The sequence below is a fragment of the Pituophis catenifer genome, unplaced genomic scaffold (genome assembly GCF_029215685.1).
Source record: "Pituophis catenifer annectens isolate HBS135680 unplaced genomic scaffold, rPitCat1.0.hap2 SCAF_2, whole genome shotgun sequence".
Taxonomy (NCBI): Eukaryota; Metazoa; Chordata; class Lepidosauria; order Squamata; family Colubridae; genus Pituophis; species Pituophis catenifer.
In genome coordinates, this window is record NW_027256882.1 from 108,196,791 (window position 1) to 108,220,489 (window position 23,699).

The 23,699-nt window shown below is 41.0% G+C and overlaps 1 protein-coding gene across 1 annotated transcript; it reads right to left on the reverse strand.

The window, feature by feature from the left end:
- Nucleotides 1-1,227, reverse strand: GPR151 (G protein-coupled receptor 151). Its single transcript, XM_070933945.1, has one exon. It carries the CDS (start codon nucleotides 1,225-1,227, stop codon nucleotides 1-3), a length of 1,227 nt encoding a protein of 408 aa, XP_070790046.1.
- Nucleotides 1,228-23,699: the final 22,472 nt, after the last annotated feature.

Consider the following 23,699-nt stretch of genomic DNA (forward strand, 5'->3'; position numbering starts at 1 on the left):
CTAATTGCACTTTGGTTGATCGCAACCTGGTATCTCTCGTCCTTCATGTTCCCAAGGAACAGGATCATTGTCTTGAGCATCAGGAAGAGCTTCCCTTTCATTCCAGAATTGCTCAACATCTGGCAAAACGGGCATCTCCAAGTCTTCTGAGGTAGCAGGGACAGAAGGGGGCTCTTCCTCTTGATTAGGAGTCATTGCCTCTGGTGAAGGAGCATTGCTTGGGATTCCCTCCAAGTTATCAACTGCTGTTTCCTCCAGATCTTCTGTAGGAGGTAGAGGCTTTTTCAGTGTAAACCATTTCCATAGACCTTTAAAACCCTCTCTGAATTCTTCAGACATGAGTACAAAGATAACAGGATTTGCTGAAGAGATGGCAAACATCAAAACCTGGGTAGTGGCCATGAAACCTTGTGGGAGAGCAGGTCCATCCTTCTGGTGCCAGAGCCAGAACCAAGATATCCAATCAGGAAACCACATCACAGCAGAAGTAATGGTAACACTCAGAAGCATCATTGTCAAACACCTGGATCGAATCTGATTCCTTAGATTTTGAGTCTTGGTCCCCCTCCTCTGGCATCTACCATATGCTCTCCAGAAATAAAAGAAAGCAAAGGTGAGAGGGGCACAAAATACCAGGAAGGGGTAACATTTGACAAAGGCTGACATAAACTCGTGAGCTTGGGCTGGAATAATCACAATGCACGAAGATGAGCCTATCTCTGGCTCCCAAAGGCTGCTGAAGAACCACAGAGGTAGTGGGATTCCCAAGGCAACCAGCCAAATAACCATCAGCACTGCACAGATGGCGTGCCATTTAATATTCACTTGTTTCGCTGGATTATTTGCATACATGAAGCATGTCTTGGCAACTACAGCAATAGTTAGACTCTTCACTGTCATGCAAGCTTGTTGGAACCAGTCAGAGGCTTTGCAAAGAAACCAACCCAAGTACCAGACTCCTTGAGAATAAGCCGCTGCCCTGAAGGGCAGGACAAAAAGAACGAGGAGCAGATCTGCCAGGCTGAGGTTGAAGATCAAAGAATGAATCACCGAAGGCTTCCCTTTCTTTGTATTGTACATTAAGATTCCAATTACACACACATTCCCAGCAAAGCCTGCCAGGCAAATCACCCCCAAGAAAGCCGGGATGATCACCTTCCATTCCTTGGAGTCCTGGGGTTGGTAGCCCCCCGCGTAATGGAGAGGTTCAGCCAGAGAGCTGTTCATGATGTTGAAAGCAGCCTTGTCCTGGTAAGCGTCGGTGGTTTCTGATGTGCCTCTTCTTGTTTTGCTCTGCCTCTTTTGTTCAACTGCGGCCAAGATAAATCGGTAATGCTGTATATAATACAGAACCTCTGTGAGGTGTCTCAATTTGCTACATATGGATCTTAACTGAGCATCTCATTGCTATATAACTGCTACAAGCTTTGACTGACAGTCTCCCAGTGGGTGGGAGCACAAAGCCAGCTGCTTATTAGCGAGTCTGACAACCAGTACAGCAACCCTGTGGAGTAATTAAAACCATCCTTCCACAACTGGCGTAAAACCCAGAATTACAGTACTTGATTTCCATCCTTTAAAAAAAAAAAACCATCATCATTTGGAAATCTATTCTAGATATTGATTGAAGCAAGCATCAAAGCTCAGAAGATCATCAATTTTGATGATATTCTGAATTAGGGACAGGCTTAAAACAACTGTGCACAAGTACAAAACATACAGCGAAACAGCACAGCTCTACTCCAATTCTACATGAGCAAACCATTCAGCTTTGCAGAAATTAGCTTTAGCATTTGGAACTTTATCGTACAGTACAAAATCCCTTTAACATAGATTTCTGTTCTGCATTTGACTTTGAGGTATGTTTTCATCCCTCTTTGGGTGGAGTTTTGTGTGTATATTTTAATTGCAGCACTTGCTGCTGCTCCTCAACATTTTGTGTCCAGTGAAGAAAAAGAATTGTAGAATGGAGATCATTGTAACAGGATGTAGAGTTGTTTTGTTGGGCAGAGATACAGTCAGATGCTAGAAGTGATTGGCTGAAATGTCTAATTTCTAGCTGGAGTTGTGTTTTGAAATTTTAAAGAGTGTTAAGAAAGAAACATTGCAGAAATCTTGCGAACTAAAATAGTTGAATATTTTTACATTGCTTTACAAAAAGTGATGTTGGAAGATCTAATTAATTATGATAAGTATTGTAACTTTGATATCCCTATCCTGCAAAATAAGGCTAAGAGGCTTACCTAAAGTGAATTCCATATGATGAAATTTCAGTTAAGATTTCCCATTCTACAGCTTGTTCCTCTTAGTTGTACTGCTATTTCAGCATTCTGAGGGACAAAGAAGCCTTCCAGGATCTGAACTTCAACTCTGGAGCCTTTGAAGACATTCATTTTCATCTTCTTTATTTGCTGATTTCCATAACACAATAGGTAAAGGTAAAGGTTCCCCTTGCACATATGTGCTAGTCGTTCCCGACTCTAGAGGGTGGTGCTCATCTCCGTTTCAAGGCCGAAGAGCCAGCGCTATCCAAAGACGTCTCCGTGGTCATGTGGCTGGCATGACTAAACGCCAAAGGCGCACAGAACGCTGTTACCTTCCCACCAAAGGTGATCTCTATTTTTCTACTTGCATTTTTTACGTGCTTTCAAACTGCTAGGTTGGCAGAAGCTGGGACAAGTAACGGGAGCTCACCCCATTTCGCGGCACTAGGGATTCAAACCACTGAACTGCCAATCTTTCAATCGTTTCATCTGAAGGCTGGTTTTAACTATGCAGACACTGGGAACATCAGAGGGTCTGCAAGGGCATGTACTTACAGCACTTATGTGAAAGAGCTTATTTCCTTTCTTTCTCCCACCTTCAATTCTCACAAAAACAAGCAAATCTGTTGAAAGATACAGATTTCTTTTACCCTAAACATATTTCAACCTTTATTAACAAAGGTGAGTGAGTGGGATGGAGAGACGTAGATTTAAGTGCACACTTACTCTATAATAAAATATTCTTTTTCTATTTGACATATTCTCTTTCAAAGTTATATTTCATAACCCTTTTGTTTAAAAAGTGTAAATATATATACCAGTGATGGCTAACTTTTTTTCCATCGAATGCCAAGAGCTGGGGGAGTGCGGGGTAGTCATGCGCACACATGCCCACCCCCATAATTCTAGGCGCCCTGCGCCCCCATGCATACATGGGTGATCCCCTCATGCTTCCCCCCCCACTTTTGGCATGTGACAGCATGGTGGGCACGGTAGGCCCGTTTTTTGCCCTCCCCAGGCTCCAGAGGCTTTCTAGGAGCCTGGGGAGGGTGAAAACAGCTTTCCCCACCCCACCAGAGGTCCTCCAGAGGCCGGAAATAGCCCGTTTGCCAACTTCCAGTGAGCCCAGAAGGCCTAAAAATCAGCTGGCCAGCGCATGCACACATGCATGCTGGAGCTGAGTTTGGGCAACGCTCGTGTGCCCACCAATATGGCTCTGCGTGCCACCTGTGGCACGCGTGCCATAGGTTCGCCATCACGGATATATAATATCGAATCATTTGATTCATCTAATCAGCTTGCGTACATTTATTCATTTGTATCCCACCTTTATTATTTTTACAAATAACTCAAGGCAAAGAACATATCCAATACACTTTCCTCTTCTTATTTTCCTCATAACAGAAACCCTGTGAGGTGAGTAGGGCTAAGAGAGAGTGATGGCACAGCTAAGGCACTAAAGCAGTTTTGATAGAAACTTGATAAAGCAAGAATTTAGAGGGGGCAAATATTTAATTACAATTTTGCTTATGGAATCTCCATTGTGAATTTTTTTTTCTGCCATAAAGCTGGGATTTCTGGAATACAGACTAGCATTAAAAATGATCTAATTGGTAATGGTGTATGACCAAAACAAGCCTCAATCACAATATACATATTATAATATATTATATATTCCTGTCTCTTAAGTGTTTTACACACATACACACATTTAAATATATAAAATCTACATACATTATATATTATAAGGCTGGTATCAAAAAGAGAAGCTGCAGCTTTGCAGGTATGAACGTCAGATTTTCCCAGGCTGAGGTGATGATTTAATTCAATTATACAATTGAGTTGATTATTGATCATTTGTATGACACATTTTTTGCTGCAAGGAGAGGGAAAGGTAAAAGTAAAGGTTCCCCTTGCATGACTCTAGGGGGCGGCGCTCATCTCCATTTCAAAGCCGAAGAGCCAGAGCTGTCCGAATACGTCTCCGTGGTCATGTGGCCGGCATGACTAAATGCCAAAGGCACACAGAACGCTGTTACCTTCCCACCAAAGATGATTCCTATTTTTCTACTTGCATTTTTTACTTGCTTTCAAACTGCTAAGTTGACAGAAGCTGGGACAAGTAACGGGAGCTCACCCCGTTACGCAGCACTAGGGATTCAAACCGCTGAACTGCAGACCTTTCGATCGACAAGCTCAGTGTCTTTGCCACTGAGCCACCACATCCCAAGCAGCAGGAAAATACCATCTTAAAACCAGACCAAAGTAAATCATTTACATTTTAGAGCTAAGGATGTTATGAAGCTGATGTTATGTATTAAAAGTGGGGGGGGGGAGAGTGCCAGTAAGTATAGTGGTTAAGGGTCTGAATTTGAATGGGAAACTCCAAGTTTTAGCCTTCCCTTCAGCTGGGGGATTTTGAGCCAGTCGCTACCTCTCAGTCCTTGATGGAGAAGTTGAAAAGCATCTATCAACCAATGCGCACTGAACCTATGTAGTAGATTGCAGTCCATAATCTTCAATGAAGAAGCCTTATTCTGATTGATTTTGGACTAATAAGTTATTTTACCCATTTCCATAAAAGATTATTATATTTCATTATAATTGTCTGTACCAAAATTATGATTGTAACTCATTCATAAATCACAAGAAACATCAGGTCATCAATCCACTGAGTAATTGGGCCATAAATTTATCTTTTCACTGTTGAAGAATCAGTGTCTTAGCAATAAGAATACAAAGATACCATTTTTGTGTCCCAGCATCAATTTCCATGTATTAGTTGTGTAATTTAGAAGATTTGAAGCCATAACTATTATTTATCTCAAACTGAAAAATAATGGTAGTCTTTGACTTACAACCATTCATTTAGTGATTCACAACTTCTGGAGGCAAGTTGTTCCACTGATTAATTGTTCTAACTGTCAGGAAATTTCTCCTTAATTCTAAGTTGCTTCTCTCCTTGATTAGTTTCCACCAGTTGCTTCTTGTCCTGCCCTCAGGTGCTTTGGAGAATAGCTTGACTCCCTCTTCTTTGTGGCAGCCCCTGAGACATTGGAACACTGCTATCATGTCTCCCCTGGTCCTTCTTTTCATTAAACTATACATATCCAGTTCCTGCAATCGTTCTTCATATGTTTTAGCCTCCAGTCCCCTAATTATCTCTGTTGCTCTTCTCTGCACTCTTTCTAGAGTCTCCACTGTATATGCAATTTATTCTCCTAGAAAATCATTCTTTTAGGACATGAGATAAATTATAATAAAACTGTACTCTCACTGCATCTTCACCAGTAATGTATTTATTGATTCCTTTTCTATATCAACACAAAAGAATCAAATAAGTCTGAATGCTATTTTAGTTGAATAATCTGCAATTGAATTTTTAATCAAAACCTTTTATATTAAATTAAACAGTTTTCCAGTGTTTAGACAAAATGAGACTCTCCAGTTTCTGATTCCATTCAGATTTTAAAATTTGCCTTTCAAATTTATTTATTGAAAATAGGCATCATATAGGTTTTATGATCTCTGTGACTATGGAAGTTTTTTTTATTTAAGTGATCACTTTTTAGAAAATAGGTGTGTCTAATGCAGAAAATGTCTCAGATCAAAACTGAAATGTCACTAAATGCTGTAGTTATAAATTCTGCCAATGGGTGGCAACAGACAAATAGTGTTTATCTTTTAACATTGGGCAATAATGAAAACTCGGCATTTGTCATCCTTTAGATGTTCTAAAGTAACATTTCCAGTATCCATCCAAATATTCCATATAACAGATTTTTAAATTCAGTCTGATATGAGAAAAGGGATAAAATGCAATTTTCCAGAAATGGCATACAACAATTTTCAAACTGATACTGATATTAAGTATACTGATAACTAAGTATACTGACATTAAGTTATACTGATTTGAGTTTGATACTGATATCAAACTCAAACTGATATTAAGAAAAAATGTGTCGTATCTTTTGGATCCCAAACAGTCCAGTTAGTTGAAGTTGCTATGTATGAATATTCCAAAAGAGAGCAGGGAAGGGAATTTATACTATATAAAGGCATCTAAAATTTAATACTAGTCACAAGATATCTACAATGGCAAGATTTTGGAAACAAAAACTTTCATCTATAAAAAAGAATTAATCATTTTCAAAGATATGATCAGAATTGAATCATAACTTTCACAGAAGCCGAGCTTTTGAAAATATCATTTAGATACGGTATGTATGTAGTAAGCAAAATAGAAAGTGGCCTGGGAATTACTATTCATCTTGAGATCGTTTATCTTACTAAACTAAACTAAATCAGATAGCGGTACCTGAACACACTTGTAAGTGGATCACAAGCTTCCCAACAGACAGGAAGCAGCAGGTGAAGCTAAGCAGAATCACATCAGATACCTGTACAATTAGCACAGCCCCCCCCCAAGGATGTGTGCTTTCTCCACTTCTCTTCTGTCGGGATGGGGTTGAGGGGTGTCCCCGAACCGTGAACCAGCTCACGAGCGAACACACTAGGATTGAAATAAAACTAGCAGAGGAGTCTTGTATAAAAATATACTTTACTTCAAAATGTTTAAAAAACACTATATCTTTAAAAAGGCACATTAATAACAAAGTCTTATCTTGGTTAAATGAAGCCAGGCCATCTCCCTAAATTCCTTTCCACAATACCGAAACAGTCCATAAGAAAAAACTAACATGACATTAAACAGCTTTGGTGTTGATACATCATCGAGGTGGTAGAAGGGCAGCAGCGTAGGCTTCACAGCTAAAAGTCACCTGTGAAAAACAATTCAATCAGCAAACGTGGCTTGAAGCTCCTGGGAGGGAAACTGTCCAGCAACAACAGTTCAGATGTTGGCTTGCGTGCTTCAACTCAGCAAAAGGCAAGCCGAAATTGGAGACTTCAAAAGGCTTCCAGCTATCTCAACTCACAGTTGCAGCTGGCTCCGTGGGAGTATCTTTACACAGCTCTTTGGCTCCTTTTCTGCTGCTATCTCTGCTGTAGCCGTCAGGACTCCTTATCTGAGTTCTCCTCCCTTCTGCAGCTCTGCTCTGGGTTCTGCGTCCAGGTGCTTCAGCACTGGCTCTGCATCTAGGCCTAAACAGCGTCTAGGCCCGAATAGCAAGCAGAAAGGTCCATGCTTATATGGGGAGTTAACCTGCAATTAACTAGGGCGGGGAAGGCTTGCAGTTAATTGGCTTGATTGGATCCATACTGTTTGTGACTGATCAAGTAGCCACAGCAATTCTGAAAACACTGGTGACATCTTCTCTCTATATATCAATGACTGCAAGGGTGGGTTCTACTTACCTTTACTACCGGTTCACAATGGGGCTGTGAGCATGCATTTCAATGAAGTATGCATTTTGATGACATCGGGGTTGGTGGGCAGAGCCTCCCACCGGTTTTACTACCCGTTCTATAGAACCGGTGCAAACCGGGGGCAACCCACCACTGAATGATTGCATCTCAAATGATCATCTGTTAAACTACTGAAGTTTGCAGATGATACAACATTGATTGGTCTCATTTGAGACAACGATGAATCCACATACAACTAGCCTCATGGTGCGAACAATCTGGAACTAAACACACTCAAAACCGTAGAAATGGTGGTAGACTTTAGGAGAAACCTTCCCATACTACCACCTCTTACAATATTAGACAACACAGTATCAACAGTAGAAACCTTCAAATTTCTAGGTTCTATCATATCTCAAGACCTAAAATGGACACCTAACATCAAAAACATCATCAAAAAAGCACAACAAAGAATGTTCTTTCTGCGCCAACTCAGGAAGCTCAAACTGCCCAAGGAGCTGCTGATTCAGTTCTACAGAGGAATTATTGAGTCTGTTGTCTGCATCTCTATAACTGTATGGTTCGGTTCTGCAACCCAACAAGACAGACACAGACTTCAGAGGATAATTAGAACTACAGAAAATACAATTGCTACCAACCTGCCTTCCACTGAAGACCTGTATACTGTACGAGTCAAAAAGAGGGCTGTGAAAATATTTACAGACCTCTCACATTCTGGACATAAATTGTTTCAACTCCTACCCTCAAAACGACGCTATAGAGCACTGTATACCAAGACAACTAGGTACAAGAACAGTTTTTTTCCCCGAATGCCATCATTCTGATAGACAAATAATTCCCTCAAACTGTCAAACTATTCACTAAGGCTGCATTACTATTGCTATTGGTCTTCTCTTCATTCTTGTTGCCCATTTCCTCCCACTTGTGACTGCATGATATAAACCTGTTGCCTATATCCTTGTGATTTCTATGGCTATTGATTGTTTCCTACTATGATCTGATTGCTTATTTGTACAGTATGACTGTCACTGGGTGTTGTACCTCGTGATTCTTGATGAGTGTATCTTGTCTTTTTATGTAGACTGAGAGCGTATGCCCAAAGAAAAATTCCTCGTGTGTTCAATCACGCTTGGCCAATAAAGAATTCTATTCTATTCTATTCTATTCTATTCTATTCTATTCTATTCTATTCTATTCTATTCTATTCTATTCCAAACTGTATAGCTTACATTCTCTTGTCTATCAATATTCAAGGAAGTTTCTTATTCGTATTTAATATAAATATGAGGAATATTATATGGGAAATTATCATCTCTCTAGAGTCCCATTTCATTTATATTCAAGCTTGGCTCCAGATGAATCTGTTTTTTTTTAAAAAAAAAAACAAAGACCATCTTCAAGCACTGTCCAGAGCCATGATTTGTTTAAACATGGGTGAAGCAAAGATTTACACGGTGCATTAAGACAAAAGCAAAGAGAAAATATGATCAAAACATATTGATTATAGAGTCAACAGCACCATTTCCTTCAAAGGGTGGGAAGACTCATTTGAGAAGATCTGTGCTTAGAGTCTTATTCAGGAACAGATCTGTCTAGTGCTGTGAATTTTGGTCTTCTGAAGAACTTTGGGTAATGGAACAGACTAAGAAACAGCTACAGTCCAACTGGTATGAGTCCAACTGGACCAACTGGTAGGAATCCAACTGAACTAGCATTGATGATGTTACCTAGATTGAGTAATGAAACGTCTGCAAGAAAACAAGCAAGCTCATAGAACCCCAAGGACCCCACAATTGGACATTTGTTGCACCAGTTAGCCATCCAAAAGCAGTTTCCTAGTCTTTTGATAGGACAGACTACAAAGTAAATAAGTAAATACTACCAACTTTAGTTCCACCCCAGCAATTTATCTTGTTGGACAAGGCTGGCTTAGCTGGTGGTTATTAGCTTAGCTACTAGTTATTTGCAAATTGGTTATCTGACATGTAGATTACTGTCATGTACTGTATGTAGGACTATCATGTTCAGAAGCTGCAGCTGGGGTGGAATGCAGAAAACTGAAATCTGGCCACACACCCCATTATATTGTTTGCCAATCAGCTTACTAAATCACTTGCAACCACCATTCTTTCACCACTGATCACTACGATCATTCAAAAAAGTCTACCTTATGCTACAACTTCTTTATGATGAAACCTGCTCTCTTGTATAACTTCCTCAATGAGGGGGTCTACAATCACATCTTTTAGGCACTCCTGCAAACAGACCTTTTCTACATGAATATTACACATGAATTTGCTTCTTTATCTTCTCCTTTTCACCATCATACAAGCTTTGTTTTTATATTAACTGTTTTTAATGTATTGTAATTTAATCATGAGGCAAAAAGAATAAAACATATTAAATACCAAAGTAAAGAAGACTTGTGAATTATTATTATTATTATTGGTTGCAATTGCTTATAGCCAGTTCGGCCTTTATTTTCAATGAAAAAATGTCTTGGTACACTAGATGGCATTGCTTCTTCACAGATTTCTGGTAAAAATAGAAATGAGGTCAGACCAAGAATGAACGACCACCTAAGCTCTGAGTAATTCTGATACCAAGGTCAATTTCCAGTTAGAAAATCTTATATGAATTTTTAATCTTGCTCAGCTCTTTTAAAAAGTCCTTTATCATAATAAGCAAATGCTGTATTCTATCCAAGTTTACTGTTTCTAGCAATCCATTGTTTGTAAATTGAAAATCATAGATAATTGAATACATAATTCAATTATTTGGTTTTGTATTCCTTCAGTGAGTTGGATCAGTTGAAGAAAATAAAAATAGTATGGTATAAAAATAGTTGTGGGGTGTTTGCATGATGGGGGAGGATTTTTAAAATAAGAGCAAATTGTTTCATTACTTGAAATGAAATATAACAAACATAGAATCTCAGACTTTTGGCAATGATGAATGTAGAATGTTTAATGAAATCCATATTAATTTTGTCTCAATTTCCCCAATAACACCATACCAAGAATATGATACAGATGTTATGCAGCCCTTTTAATTTTAGGAGTCAAAGAATGTAACTAATGGTTCAATCTTCAGGATTTAAATATGATAGAGTATTCTTAAAATGGAACTTTTTTTTTTTAATTTGATTTATATGCCGCCCTTCTCCGGAGACTCAGGGCGGCTTACAATGCGTTAAGCAATAGCCTTCATACTTTTGCATATTTATACAAAGTCAGCTTATTGCCCCCACAAACTGGGTCCTCATTTCACCTACCTTAGAAAGGATGGAAGGCTGAGTCAACCTTGAGCTTTGGAGAGATTCGAACCAGCAGTAAATTGCAGGCAGCTGTGTTAATAACAGGGTGCGTAGACCACTGTACCATCAAGGCTCAAGGAATTTACAGTCGAAGTGCCCCGTAGTGTGTGAAATAGCTATGGATTATTTTTTAGTCCTAAATTTAATTACACCAGACTTATAGATTGTGTTTCTTTGCAAAGTTATTAATGATATTTTTAAGGACTAAAAGCCTAATCCATACTGAAATTGAGGTTGTACCAAACAAGTCTCCTGTAATTATTCTGCCCAGCTTTGCATTTCAAAATAACCAATTAATATTAGGCATTGTTTAGTGGCAGCTAAACCTGTGATAAATAATTCAAACATATTGATCAAAATATTCCTATTATGATAGTATTTTAACGTCTAACATAAGAGGAAGTAAAGAGTAGTATGTGAAAGCAAATTGCTACAACTGAACAGAAACTTCTCATGTTTTGTCTCAGATTTGACTCATCGTCTTGATTATTCTCATTTTTCTGACTTAGTGGAAGGGAAAGATAGTGTCAATAAGGAAGAATCCCAACCCTGACCCCCCACCCCCCCCCCAGCATTTACTAATGCAGTCATTGACACTAATGAGAGCAATGAGATGTCCCGCCTTCAGAGAAGTGATGGAGGTATCAAAATTAAACGGTCACATCGGCTGGTCCTGATCCTGTCCATATATAAAGGAGATTTCCCTTGCTCCCTTTCCATTCTTTTTCAATTCTTGGGTTAATTGAGATGTATTTAAAATTCTTTCAATCTATTGATCTATCATCTATCTAAAGAGCCGTGGTGATGCAGTGGTTAGAAAGCAGTATTGCAGGCTACTTCTGCTGACTGCCAGCTGCCACCAGTTTGGCAGTTTGAGTTTCACTGGCTGAAGGTTGACTCAGTCTTCCATCCTTCTGAGATCAATAAATGAGGACCCAGATTGTTGGGGGCAATAGGCTGACTCTATAAACCACTTAGAGAGGGCTGTAAAGCAGTATATAAGTCTAAGTGCTATTGCTATCTATCTATCTATCTATCTATCTATCTATCTATCTATCTATCTATCTATCTACCTACCTACCTACCTACCTACCTACCTACCTACCTACCTACCTATCTCTACCTACCTATCAACCTATCTATCTATCTATCTATCTATCTATCTATCTATCTATCTATCTATCATCTATTCTCTATTTCTATTTCTATCTCTATCTATCTCTATCTCTATCATCTCTATCTCTCCATGCACTGTAAAAATCTCTGAACAGTTGTCTACTTTTCCATTAATAGGGTAACTTTCTACATAGTAAAAAGCCTACTTCATCAAGCTTATATCTTACAGAATAGTTGCAAACCTATTCTTATCATTTAGACTTTCCAATAGTCTCCTCCTTCTCTCTTGCTTTTTCTTCACATTACTCCTCATTATTGATTTTATTTCTGAGCTACAAATTTTGTGTTACCCTGCTGAATCTACCACTTCTACATTTCTGGCCAGAACTTTAAAAGATAACCTTCAAAGCAGTGGTGGGATTCTGGGGGTTCTAGGGGGTTCGGCCGAACCCTTTGTTAAATTGCTGGCTCGCCCCACCCCTTGCCCCGCCCCTCCGCACTACTATTTATTGCCAATAAATGGGGTGGGCGAGCCAGCAATTTAACAAACGGTTCGGTGTTTTTTTGGAATTTATTGGCCCCGCAGCACACCGAACCGTTTGTTAAATTGCTGGCTTGCCCGCCCCTCGCCCTGCCCCGTCTCCCATCCGTGTGGCGTCAGCCTACCCTAGCCCAGGGCTGGGCAATTGTGGCTCTTTTACAACGTTTGGACTTCAACTCCTGCCTAGCCCATTCTGGGGAATTGTGGAGAATTCTGGGAGTTGAAGTCCACAAGTCTTAAAGCTGCCAAGGTGGGAGACATCAAGCATGAAGCTGGCCAAGTATCCTCCTTGAAAGACAACAGTTGAACATCAGGAGAGCTGTAAGAGGGCAGGGCTACATTTGGAAATTTTCGCATTTTTGCAGGTGATGCATTACGATCTGGTGTCTGCAATGGAGAGCAAAATCCGGCATATTTGCGGGACAAGGCAGCCCTCATCTCCTGTCGCTTGGGACTCGGAGCGGTAAACAGCGTCTGGTTCGGGGAGCAGCCGGATTTTGCTCTCCATTGCTCTCTCGGCCCCCTGCAAGCTCTCGTCTCTCGAGGAGCGCTCCCTGAAGTGACGCGGGAAACTTTGGTTGGGCTTCTCGAGAGATGAGAGCTTGCAGGGGGCCGAGAGAGTAATGGAGAGCAAAATCCGGCTGCTCCCCGAACCAGACACTGTTTACCGCTCCGAGTCGGCAGGAAACGAGGGCTGCCTTGCGCCGCAAATATACGGAGGTGTTTTTTTTTTCTCTCCGTTGCAGACACCAGATCGGCCCCCTGCAAGAGAATGAGAGAGAGAGAGTGGGGGAGAGAGAGAGAGAGAGAGAGAAAGAGAAAGAGGGGGGGAGAGAAAGAGAATGAGAGAAAGGGGGAGAGAAAGAGAAGGGGGAGAGAGAAAGAGTGGGGGAGACAGAGAAGGGGGGAGAGAGAGAATGAGAGAGAGAGTGGGGGGAGAGAGGGAGAGAAAGGGGGAGAGAGAAAGAGAGAGAGTGGGGGAGAGAGGGAGAGAAAGGGGGGGAGAGAAAGAGAATGAGAGGGAAAGAGTGGGAGAGAGTGGAGGAGAGAGGGAGAGAAAGGGGGGAGAGAAAGAGAATGAGAGGGAAAGAGTGGGAGAGAGAGGGGGGAGAGAGAGAGAAAGGGGGGGAGAAAGAGGGGGGGAGAGAAAGAGAGAATGAGGGGGGAAGAGAGAGAGAAAGAGGGAGGGAGAGTGCCTGAAGGACCCTATCCTGTCACTGGGAGTCCAGGTGCTTCAGCAAGCGACGTGCTGGATTCGTATTAGTGGTCCGCGAAATTTAAAATTATGAACTTGGTGGTCCCTGAGGTCCAAAACGTTGGGGACCCCTGCTCTGGAGGATTTAAGTAGCTTAATTGTGCTTGCTTGCCAATACCAGAATTACAGAGTTGGAAGGGACCTTTGGAGGTCTTCTAGTCCAGAGATCTCCAACCTTGGCAATTTTCTCTGCCTGGGCCTGATGCTTCCTGAGAGGCAGAGGGTCTCTCCAAATGGGGCCCCCTCCCCAAAAGGCTGGCCCCAAAGCCCTAGCTCAGAGGTCTTCAAACTTGGCAACTTTAAGACTTGTGGACTTCAACTCCCAGAATTCTCTGGCCAGCATAGCTGGCTGGGGAATTCTGGGAGTTTAAGTCTGCCAGGCTTAAAGTTGCCAAGATTGGAGATCTCTGGACTAGAAGATAAATGATGACCGGTCAAAAGTGCGAGGACCGGTCAGAAATCACTTTTTTCAGCCCTCTGAGTAGTCCCTATGTGCATATGGACTACTCAGAGGGCTGAAAAAGTTATTTTTGACCGGTCCTCGCACTTTTGACCAGTCCTTGAACTTACGACTGTCCTCACATTTTACGTTTTGCGCCCTATCTTGTCACCATGGTGAAGAGAAGTAGTGGTGAAATGATTGACACGGTGGTTAAGAATGCCGCAATGAGTATAAATGTGAGGATGGTCATAAGTGCGAGGACCGGTCAAAAGTGCGAAGATCAGTCAGAAATGACTTTTTTCAGCCCTCTGAGTAGTCCCTATGCACATAGGCACGCCCACCCGGTCACATGATCAGCTAGCCATGCCTACCCAGTCACATGACCAGCTAGCCACACATACCCAGTCACATGACCACCAAGCCATACCCCCAACTAAGCCACGCCCACAGAACCGGTTGTTAAAAAAATTTAATCCCACCACTGCTTCAAAGCCGTTCCACTAAATAAATCAGGAAAATAAAGAAATTAATTCGATGCAAAGATACCTCTGCAAGAGAAGGGTTCCAACATGTGGTAAGAGAACCTCACCTAATGTGGAGGAAATGATGGCTGCAAGTGTGAGGGGAGTAGGCCCTGCCTTCTTTGGATAGTTGGCCGGATAGGTACGTTGGTACAAAGCAAATATAAAAAGCTACATCTGTCTTCATGTTTCTGATGGCAAGAAGCTAACTAACTGATGGAACAGCATTTCTTCCTACCGTGGCTGAAAACTGGCTCTCCGCCCCAAGCCTTGGCAAAATGCCCACTCTTTAGTAGCTCAAAGTAGCCCTGCCGAGCCTGGAAACACATTTCTTTCGCTTGACTTCTCACCACCCTGCAGGAGTTCATGCATTTTTTATCCCTGTCTTTAAAAATATGGTTAGCATGTTCATTAAATGAATAAGTTTATTATTAATTTTAATTTATCTTGTTTATTGAGACCAGCTGTTCATTAACATTTATTTATCTGCTTATTTTGCAGCTAAACCAATTATGCAAAAGATGCCTGTGCATCATGCCCAGAAAGACTTTGTGGGTTTTGACTGCACAGTCCATTAGTACCATAGGAATAAAACAATTGGGTGGAGCATCATCCGACCTTTGAGCTCTCTGTCAGGCCAAGGGTGTCCTTGTAGCATGTAGATAGAGGAGAACATCAAGGATTTAGAAAACAATCGTCTCATGCCTTTTACTCAAAAAGATTAGGACTGCACTTCCTCCAGATATTAATTTTAATATTACATGATATTCACAAAAAGAAGTCATGGCATCACCTCCATATTTACTTGTGGAAGTTCAAACTTCTTCCCCAGTAGCTAGAAAAGTACTATTTATCACCTCCACTCAGACTTGTGTAAATGTTGAAATCAAGTCCATATATTTTTCCAGGCAATAATAACCATTTTGCTAATATATTCTGGAATTGACCTCATAACTCCTTTACCTACATGGAATAACTTCCCTCCAATCTGCAGAATCTCATCTGTGCTGACTCCCACTACGCATTATGCTTTAAGTGTGATGCTCCTCCTTAAACAGCAAAGCTGATCCTATGAAGTTGAGCCCTGGTGGCACAGTGGTTTGAATGCAGTATTGCAAGCTAACTCTGCCCACGGCCTGGAGTTTGATCCTGACTAGTTCAAGGTTGACTCAGCTTTCCATCCTTCAAAGGTCAGTAAAACGAGGAGCCAGATTGATGGAGGTAATATGCAAATGCTGCTGATATTGTAAACCACCCAGAGAGTGCCGTAAAGCACTATGGACTGGGATATAAGTCTAAGTGTTATTGCTAAATGTCCCTGTTCCTGTTGATGCCACTCTCTGGGTCACTGAGCCCACACACAATAATCAGGCAGTCTGCCCCAGGAAACATTAAAAAAAGAAGTCCTTCCCCCCCAAATAAAATATTTCTGCCGAGTTTGGTTTTTTCTAACATGATTCAATTTAGAAGACTCCATGGATTCACGAAATCAATTTTTGTGATTTAATATTATCCGCAAGACCTCATTTATTTCTTCTATATTTTAATGCTTCAGGAGTAGCTGCTATGAAAACCGGTATTATAATAATAAAGTTTCAATTTGATAAATAAGTTTCTCACACAATTAGCCATAGCAAATAAATGAAAAGGAACAAGTCCGTGCGTCAGCAAGCCAATGATCTAATACATTGGCAAGAAATGCAAAAAGGGAGCGTAAAACCAAACCTATCTATGGAAAAGACTACGATCCAGCAGAAAACACAATCCTTGGAGGAAACAGGAGAACAAACTCGTCAGTTTTCCTTCCCATTGCATCTCCTACACTGCCTCAGATCCTATGGAATAGCTTTCCAAGGGGCTATAGGTAAAAGAGAAATCAGCAAGCCCCTTCCTTCTTCTGGCATGAATTGATCTCCATTTATTAGATGGCTTGGATCCAAACCTCCATGCTTAAAACAAGGGCGAGGTTCTCTTTGCATTTAGGAGAGTGAACGTACGGACTGGAATGCTAATCATTACTTTGCTACTTAGAAAACATGTGAGCCTCCAAGGCAACTTTTTAGAAAATCTTGGATGTGCAGACACAAAGTGGCTGGGAGCAGATTTTTTTATTATTATTATAGTAAATTAGGTTGTGCATTTATCTTATATCCTTGCCCTGGTATTAATACATAACTGAGTTTAATTTATCTAATAAGGTTCTGTTTCTACAATGTTAATATTATGTTACCTAAACAAAGAAATTAATTAGTTTACATTTAAAAAAAATAATCTGTGCTGATTTGACTGCCTGAAACTGAGAAAATAAAACCATGTACGGAGGAGCAACTTTGCCATATCTTTTCATGCAGCATTTCTCTGGAACACCTCTCAGTATACAAAGGGAGCATCGCATTATCTAAAACTCTCCCTGAAGGGAAATAACTCTGCCAGTTCATTCCTTGAAAATCATGGATATTATTTACTCCTTCAGCTGTCAGAAAAGGTCCAATACATTGGGGTTTAAATGAAATTCACTTTAGGGGAGGAAAAGTCAATTTTGAAAGCCAACACATTCAAGAGGATCAACTCGTAAGATTTGCCAGAGGTCACAATAGGATGAATTTCATCCCTTCGCTTAGGGAGGCAGATTAATTTTCAGGAATGTGCATTCCGTAGCCTATAACAACAGCTTATTCAGTCTCTAAACAAATTCATATTTCATATTTCATATTCATATTCTCTCTCTCTCTCTCTCTCTCACACACACACACACAAACACACACACACACACACACACACACAGAATATTGTGCATAGATATTTGTTTGAAAGAGAAGAAGGCAATGCATGATTATCAATAGGAGCTATGCCTGAACCAAAAACCCATTGAGTGTCTTGTAAATTAGAGACATCAAAACATACCTATGTGTTTCTAAATGGGCAAGAAGGGAAGAGGTGCACACATTTATTAAGAAACAGGATTTAGAAGATGGTGAAAGGAGATACTCATAAGAAATCACAAGTCAGACTACTGACTGGCACAACAAAACAAAATCCTTCCTGTATAAGCAAAACATCTCCTAGCAAACTAAAGCTAAAGCATCTTTATGAAAATATGACTGAAATGATCTCTACCAATCTCTTGAAGTCGACAGAAAAAAATTACAAAGTAATTGTAAGTTATAGCATTTTCAAAAAGTCTTAATTAGACAAGATTATTTTTTAAAAAACAGGAAGAGAATGTTTGAGGTTTGCTTGAAAGAAGACATAATGTGACACCAATAATCATTGTGCAGTTTCGTCTCCCCAACATGGATTGAGAAGAATCCTTGGTGCAATTTAAAGTTACTTCTATACTTAATTGAATCCAGTATTAATCCTGTACATTCTCCTGACACTTTAGTTAAGACTTCAACATGGTGCAGGTCCAGTCAAAATGCAAACCAGGTTTGCCTTCCCACTTCGTGCTTGATCTCCGGAATGTTTAACCATCTCGCCTCAAGACTTCGCTTCGATGATATGGCAATTCCAATATCCTTTTGAGTCCCCAAGGGAAAAGATTAATTCGAATAAACAATAATTGATTATCAGCCAATTCAAAAATATGCCAAGTCTGTGAGAATTCTCTTAATTTCCATAACTTACTTCAACCGCATGTTGAGACCTCACATCAGAAGCCCATAAAGTCAGTGCCATCCAGATTCCAGACCTTTTGTCTGTTAAATAAGGTATGGCACACATCTAGAGATGAAAATAAACCACGAGTGAGCCTGGTTGTCTTAAAAATCTAGTTCTAACCCACTAATTTCTTTCCTGTCCCACTTTATCTCTTCCAAGTTTGAATGACTTTTTCAAACAAGCATCTGGAAGTTAGGGTGGGATGTTCCCACATCCTTTTGGCTCTGGAATGTGCTCCCCATTCTTCATGATTTGTTGCTGTCTGAAGAGAATGAGCTATCTATCAGCCAGGCAGCTTTTACCCCAGGGAGGAGGCTGTAGCTATGGACATAATTTATTCCAGGAAAGATGGGTAGTATTTAACTGTTAATGCTATCCTGTGAGTTATACATGTTACCCTTCAAATGCCTGCAGGGAGTTACATGACAGGTGCATATTTCACTTACAAAATATATTATATTATTTTAAATTAAAATACTCTCTGCAATTATTGCATCTGGCCTGTCAATATTGTTTTATGTCCCCATTTCTTGTCCCCTTCCTCTTCCCCCTCCAACATCAGTTACTGATTGTTCTCCTGAAACCACACATAAACATCACCTTTGCATGTGCTTGCTCAGCTCCTCTGTACATCACAATTCCTCATTAGCTATGGTTGCTTTGAGACAGACGTAAGCTGTTTTCTCCTTTTCCACCTGCTTTTTTCCTTGCCCTAATGTAAAACAAATAATTTAGCTTTTGGGAAAGAATATGGGGCCATAGCTCTAGAGCAAACGACCAAACAGAATGGCCCCAACAAGGAAGATAACTTTCTACATTTTAAAATAAAGACAGCATCACATAACACTTCCATCCAGAGACTAAAATTACCTGAAAACACTATGGGTTATTTTTCATACACCGTAATGCTGTATGAATAAAGAATCAGAATCAGAATAGAGCTGGAAGGGACCTTGGAAGTCTTCTAGTCCAGCCCCCTGCTCAAGCAGGAGACCCTATACCATTTCAGATAGGTCTTTTCTTTTAAAACCTCCAGTGATGAAATACCCACAACTTCTGACAGCAAGCTGTTCCACTGGTTAATTGTCTTCACTGTTAGGAAGTTTCTCCTTAATTCCAGGTTGCTTGTCTCCTTGATTAGTTTCCATGCATTATTTCTTGTCCTGCCCTCTGGTGCTTTGAAAATAAATTGACCCCCTCCTCTTTGTAGCAGCCTCTCATATCCTGGAATACTGCTATCATGTCCTCACTAGTCCTTCTTTGCTCTAGACCAGTGATGGCTAACCTTTTTGCCATCGCATGCCAGAAGAGGGGGGGGCGGGGGAGGGTCATGTGTGCACGTGCCCACGCGCATGTGCACGCAACCCCCGCCCCCCGGTCCTGGCACATGATGGCCTGCTAGGCCCGTTTTTCTTTCTTACCTGGTTCCAGATCCTCTCTATTTATCTGGGAAGGGTGAAAACAGCCTTTCTCACTCTCTCAGAGGCCCTCCAAAGGGCCCTCCAAAGGCCTGAAACGGCCCATTTCCAAACTTCCAATGGGACAGGAAGTGACATTTTTGCTGTCCCCAGCCTCCAGAGCCTCTCTAGCGGTTTCTAGGAGCCTCTCTAGGAGTCTCTGGAGGCTGGGGACAGCAAAAAAACATCACTTCCTGTCCCACCAGGAGTCGGGAAATGGGCTCTTTCAGCCTCCGTAGGGCCTCCAAGGGAGTGGGAAAGGCTGTTTTCGCCCTTCCCAGATAAATAGAGAGGATCTGGAGCCAGGTAAGAAAGAAAAACGGGCCTTCCCCACTCATCCCCAGGCCCTTCAGAGGCCGGAAACAGCCTGTTTCCCTACTTCTGGTGGGCCCAGAAGGCCTGAAAATCAGCTGGCCGGCGCGCCCATGAGCCCCAGAGCTGAACTGGCGTGCCCACTAATATGGCTCCGCGTGCCACCTGTGGCACGCATGCCATAGGTTCGCCATCACAGCTCTAGACTAGCCAAACTCAAATCCTGCAACCATTCTTCGTATGTTTTAGTCTCCAAGCCTTTATTTATTTATTTTGTCGCATTTCTATGCCGCCCAACTCCCAAGGGACTCTGGGCAGCTTACAACAAAGAATAAAACAATGCGAACAATCCCATAAAAAATGTTAAAAGAAAAACATTAAAACATTAAAAACTTTAAAAACGTTAAAACACATGCACTCCAATTCGTGGCCAGGTCTCGCAAGATCATTATAATGAGATCAACGGCCCCAGGCCTACCAGAAGAGCCAGGTCTTCATCGCTTTGCAGAAGGCCAATAGGGTGGGTGCGGTCCAGACCTCAGGAGGTAATTGGTTCCAGAGAGCCGGGGCAGCCAGCTGACCTTGTTTAGCTGACGGGACCCGGAGGAGACCAACTCTGTGGGATCTTACTGGTCGCTGGAAGCTATGTGGTAGAAGGCAGTCTCGAAGATAGCCTGGCCCTGAGCCATATAGGGCTTTAAAGGTAATGACCAACACTTTGAATTGCACCTGGAGACCAATAGGGAGCCAGTGCAGCTCGGGGAGAATTGGTGTAATGTGGCTGTATCTAGACACACCCACTATAACTCGCGTGACTGCATTCTGGACTAACTGTAGTCTCCGAACACTTTTCAAGGGTAGCCCCATGTAGATTTAATCATCTTAATTGCTCTTCTTGGCACTTTTTCCAAAGCCTCAACATCTTTTTTGTAATGTGGTGACCAAAATTGGATGCAGTATTCAAGGGGTGGTCTTACTAAGGCTTTATAATGCAGTACTAATACTTCACAAGATTTTGATTCTATGCCTCTGTTTATACAACCAAAGATTTTATTAGCTTTTTTGGCTGCTGCTACTGCACACTGCTGACTGATGTTTGAGTGTTCGTCCATTAGGACTCCAAGGTTCCCCCCCCACACACACACACAGTTACTGTTTTTGAGCCAGGTTTCACCTAATCTGTACTTGTACCTTTGGTTTCTCATGCCCAGGTGTTAAACCTTGCTTTTCTCCACATTAAATTTCATGTTGTTGGATAGGGCCCACCCAACAATTCAATAGATTCCAATACTATTCTGTTTCCAGTATCTAGCAGTTCAAAGGTTTCTGTTTCTTTTCTTCCTTCCTCTTCTTTCTTTTCCTTCTTCTTCTTTGAAAAGGGGTTATTTGCCTAGGGAATTCAGTGAGCACACGTTAGTGAATTAGCTTATAATTTATATAAATTTCAGTTCTTGGAAATGAGGAACAAAAGGTTGTTAATAATTGGAAGATAACAAAGGCCTTCAGATAATCCAGAAAATGGGAAGTGTGTGAACAAAACACCCCAAACATCTTCTGTAGGCTGCAGTACAGAAATAAATGACACCAATGACAAGGGTCACTCTGTTAATTTTCAGTTTATAAATTCTGCACTGATAATCACGTTCAGCAAGTAAAGCTCATTAAGGTTCATATTCATTTCTGATGATTAAAATACAGATGAAAGAAATTGCACTGACAGCATTTTACACAGGGATACTTTGGACTGAAACGTGACTTAGATGCTGTTTCAGATGCCAAACAGATGCCTAATATAATTAAAGTTTCCAATAGTGCAAAATGTTCCTGATGCCCATTAATTCTTTTGTTGCATTTGAGGCTGGAGAAATTCCCGGCTACATTGAACTTGCAGGACTAGTTGGGAATTTGTCTCATATGACTGGAGAATTGGTCTCATATGATAGGGCCAATGGTATTGACTTTGCCTAATGAGTCTCACTTCTCAAGTGAGGAATAAAATCAGATCCTTTTGACAGATATCGAAGATTGGCATAATTAGTACATGGGATTTATCTGGGATTCCCAAATCTTTCAGCATCATGTTCCCTTTCTAAATGTTTAGAAAGACTAATTGCTCCCTACCCAAATGTATATTAATTCTGTCTGCTATTTAGCATTGTTTATGCCAATTCCAAAAAGACTGCATCAAAGTATGTATGAGGCTTCTCCTCATTCATCTTCCCAACGACTGCTGCCAAAATTGTTATTGGCCCTCATGTCTGCCAATCTTTACAGCATCTTCCATCTCTTTTCCCATCAGGCCTGATCTTCCTGCCTCTCACCTGCCACAGCACCTTCACTTTCTCTCCCTCTTTCTTACACACCACTCCAGTCTTCCCACTACACACCTGCCAACCCTTCACAGACCTTATCTCCCTCCTTCTTGTCTACGTATTTACCTGCAATGATTTTCCCAATCTGTTAATTTTAATTTGAAAATTAGTATATTTCAATGCCTGTAGTTGTTCCATACTCCTCTCCTGCGCGAGCTGCATTGGCTTCCGGTGGACTTCCGGGTGCGCTTCAAGGTGTTGGTGATCACCTTTAAAGCGCTCCATGGCTTAGGGCCAGGGTACTTACGGGACCGCCTTCTGCCACCAATAGCCTCCCACCGGCCGTTCGCTCCCACAGAGAGGGCCTCCTCAGGGTGCCGTCGGCCAGACAATGCCGGCTGACGACCCCCAGGAGGAGAGCCTTCTCTGTGGTGGCACCTACCCTATGGAACAATCTACCCCCAGAGATACGAGTGATCTCCGACCTCCGGATTTTTCGTCGGGCCCTAAAAACTCATTTTTTTTCAGCTAGCCGGTCTGTCCTGATTTTAGGGTTAGTTTTAAAATTTTAATATTTATTTTAATTGACAAGTTTTAAATTATGAGCCAAATTTATAAATTATTTTAACTTTATTTTAACTGTGATGTTTGTATAGATGTTTTTTATCTGGCTGTTCACCGCCCTGAGTCCGAAAGGAGAAGGGCGGTATAGAAATTCGAATAAATGAAATAAATGAAATGAAATTATCCAAATGCATTGCTTATATTCCCTACTGGAGGTTTTTTCATAGTCCCTGGAGGATAGGGCATGCCTCCTGTTTGGGTATTTTACATCTCAATCAGATTGGTGTGGATTAGAAGAAATTCTTTGGATTTTTGAATAAACGTGTCATTCCCTGTAAAGAATGAAAAAAAAAAATGAAGAATCAGGATGTTTCTTAACTCTGTGATTGATTAAGAAAACTGAAGAAAGGAAAATAATCTGTTCAACCACATGCATTATCTATCTATCTATCTATCATCTATCTATCTATCTATCTATCTATCTATCTATCTATCTATCTATCTATCTATCTATCTATCTATCGTCTGCCTGTCTATCTATCATCGTTTGTCTGTCTCTATCTATTATCTATTTATTATCTATCTAACAATCTATCTAGCTATCATCCTTT

What these genes read in the sequence shown, in the direction of transcription:
- GPR151 (XM_070933945.1), bottom strand. Translation starts at nt 1,227, where the DNA reads ATGAACAGCTCTCTGGCTGAACCTCTCCATTACGCGGGGGGCTACCAA.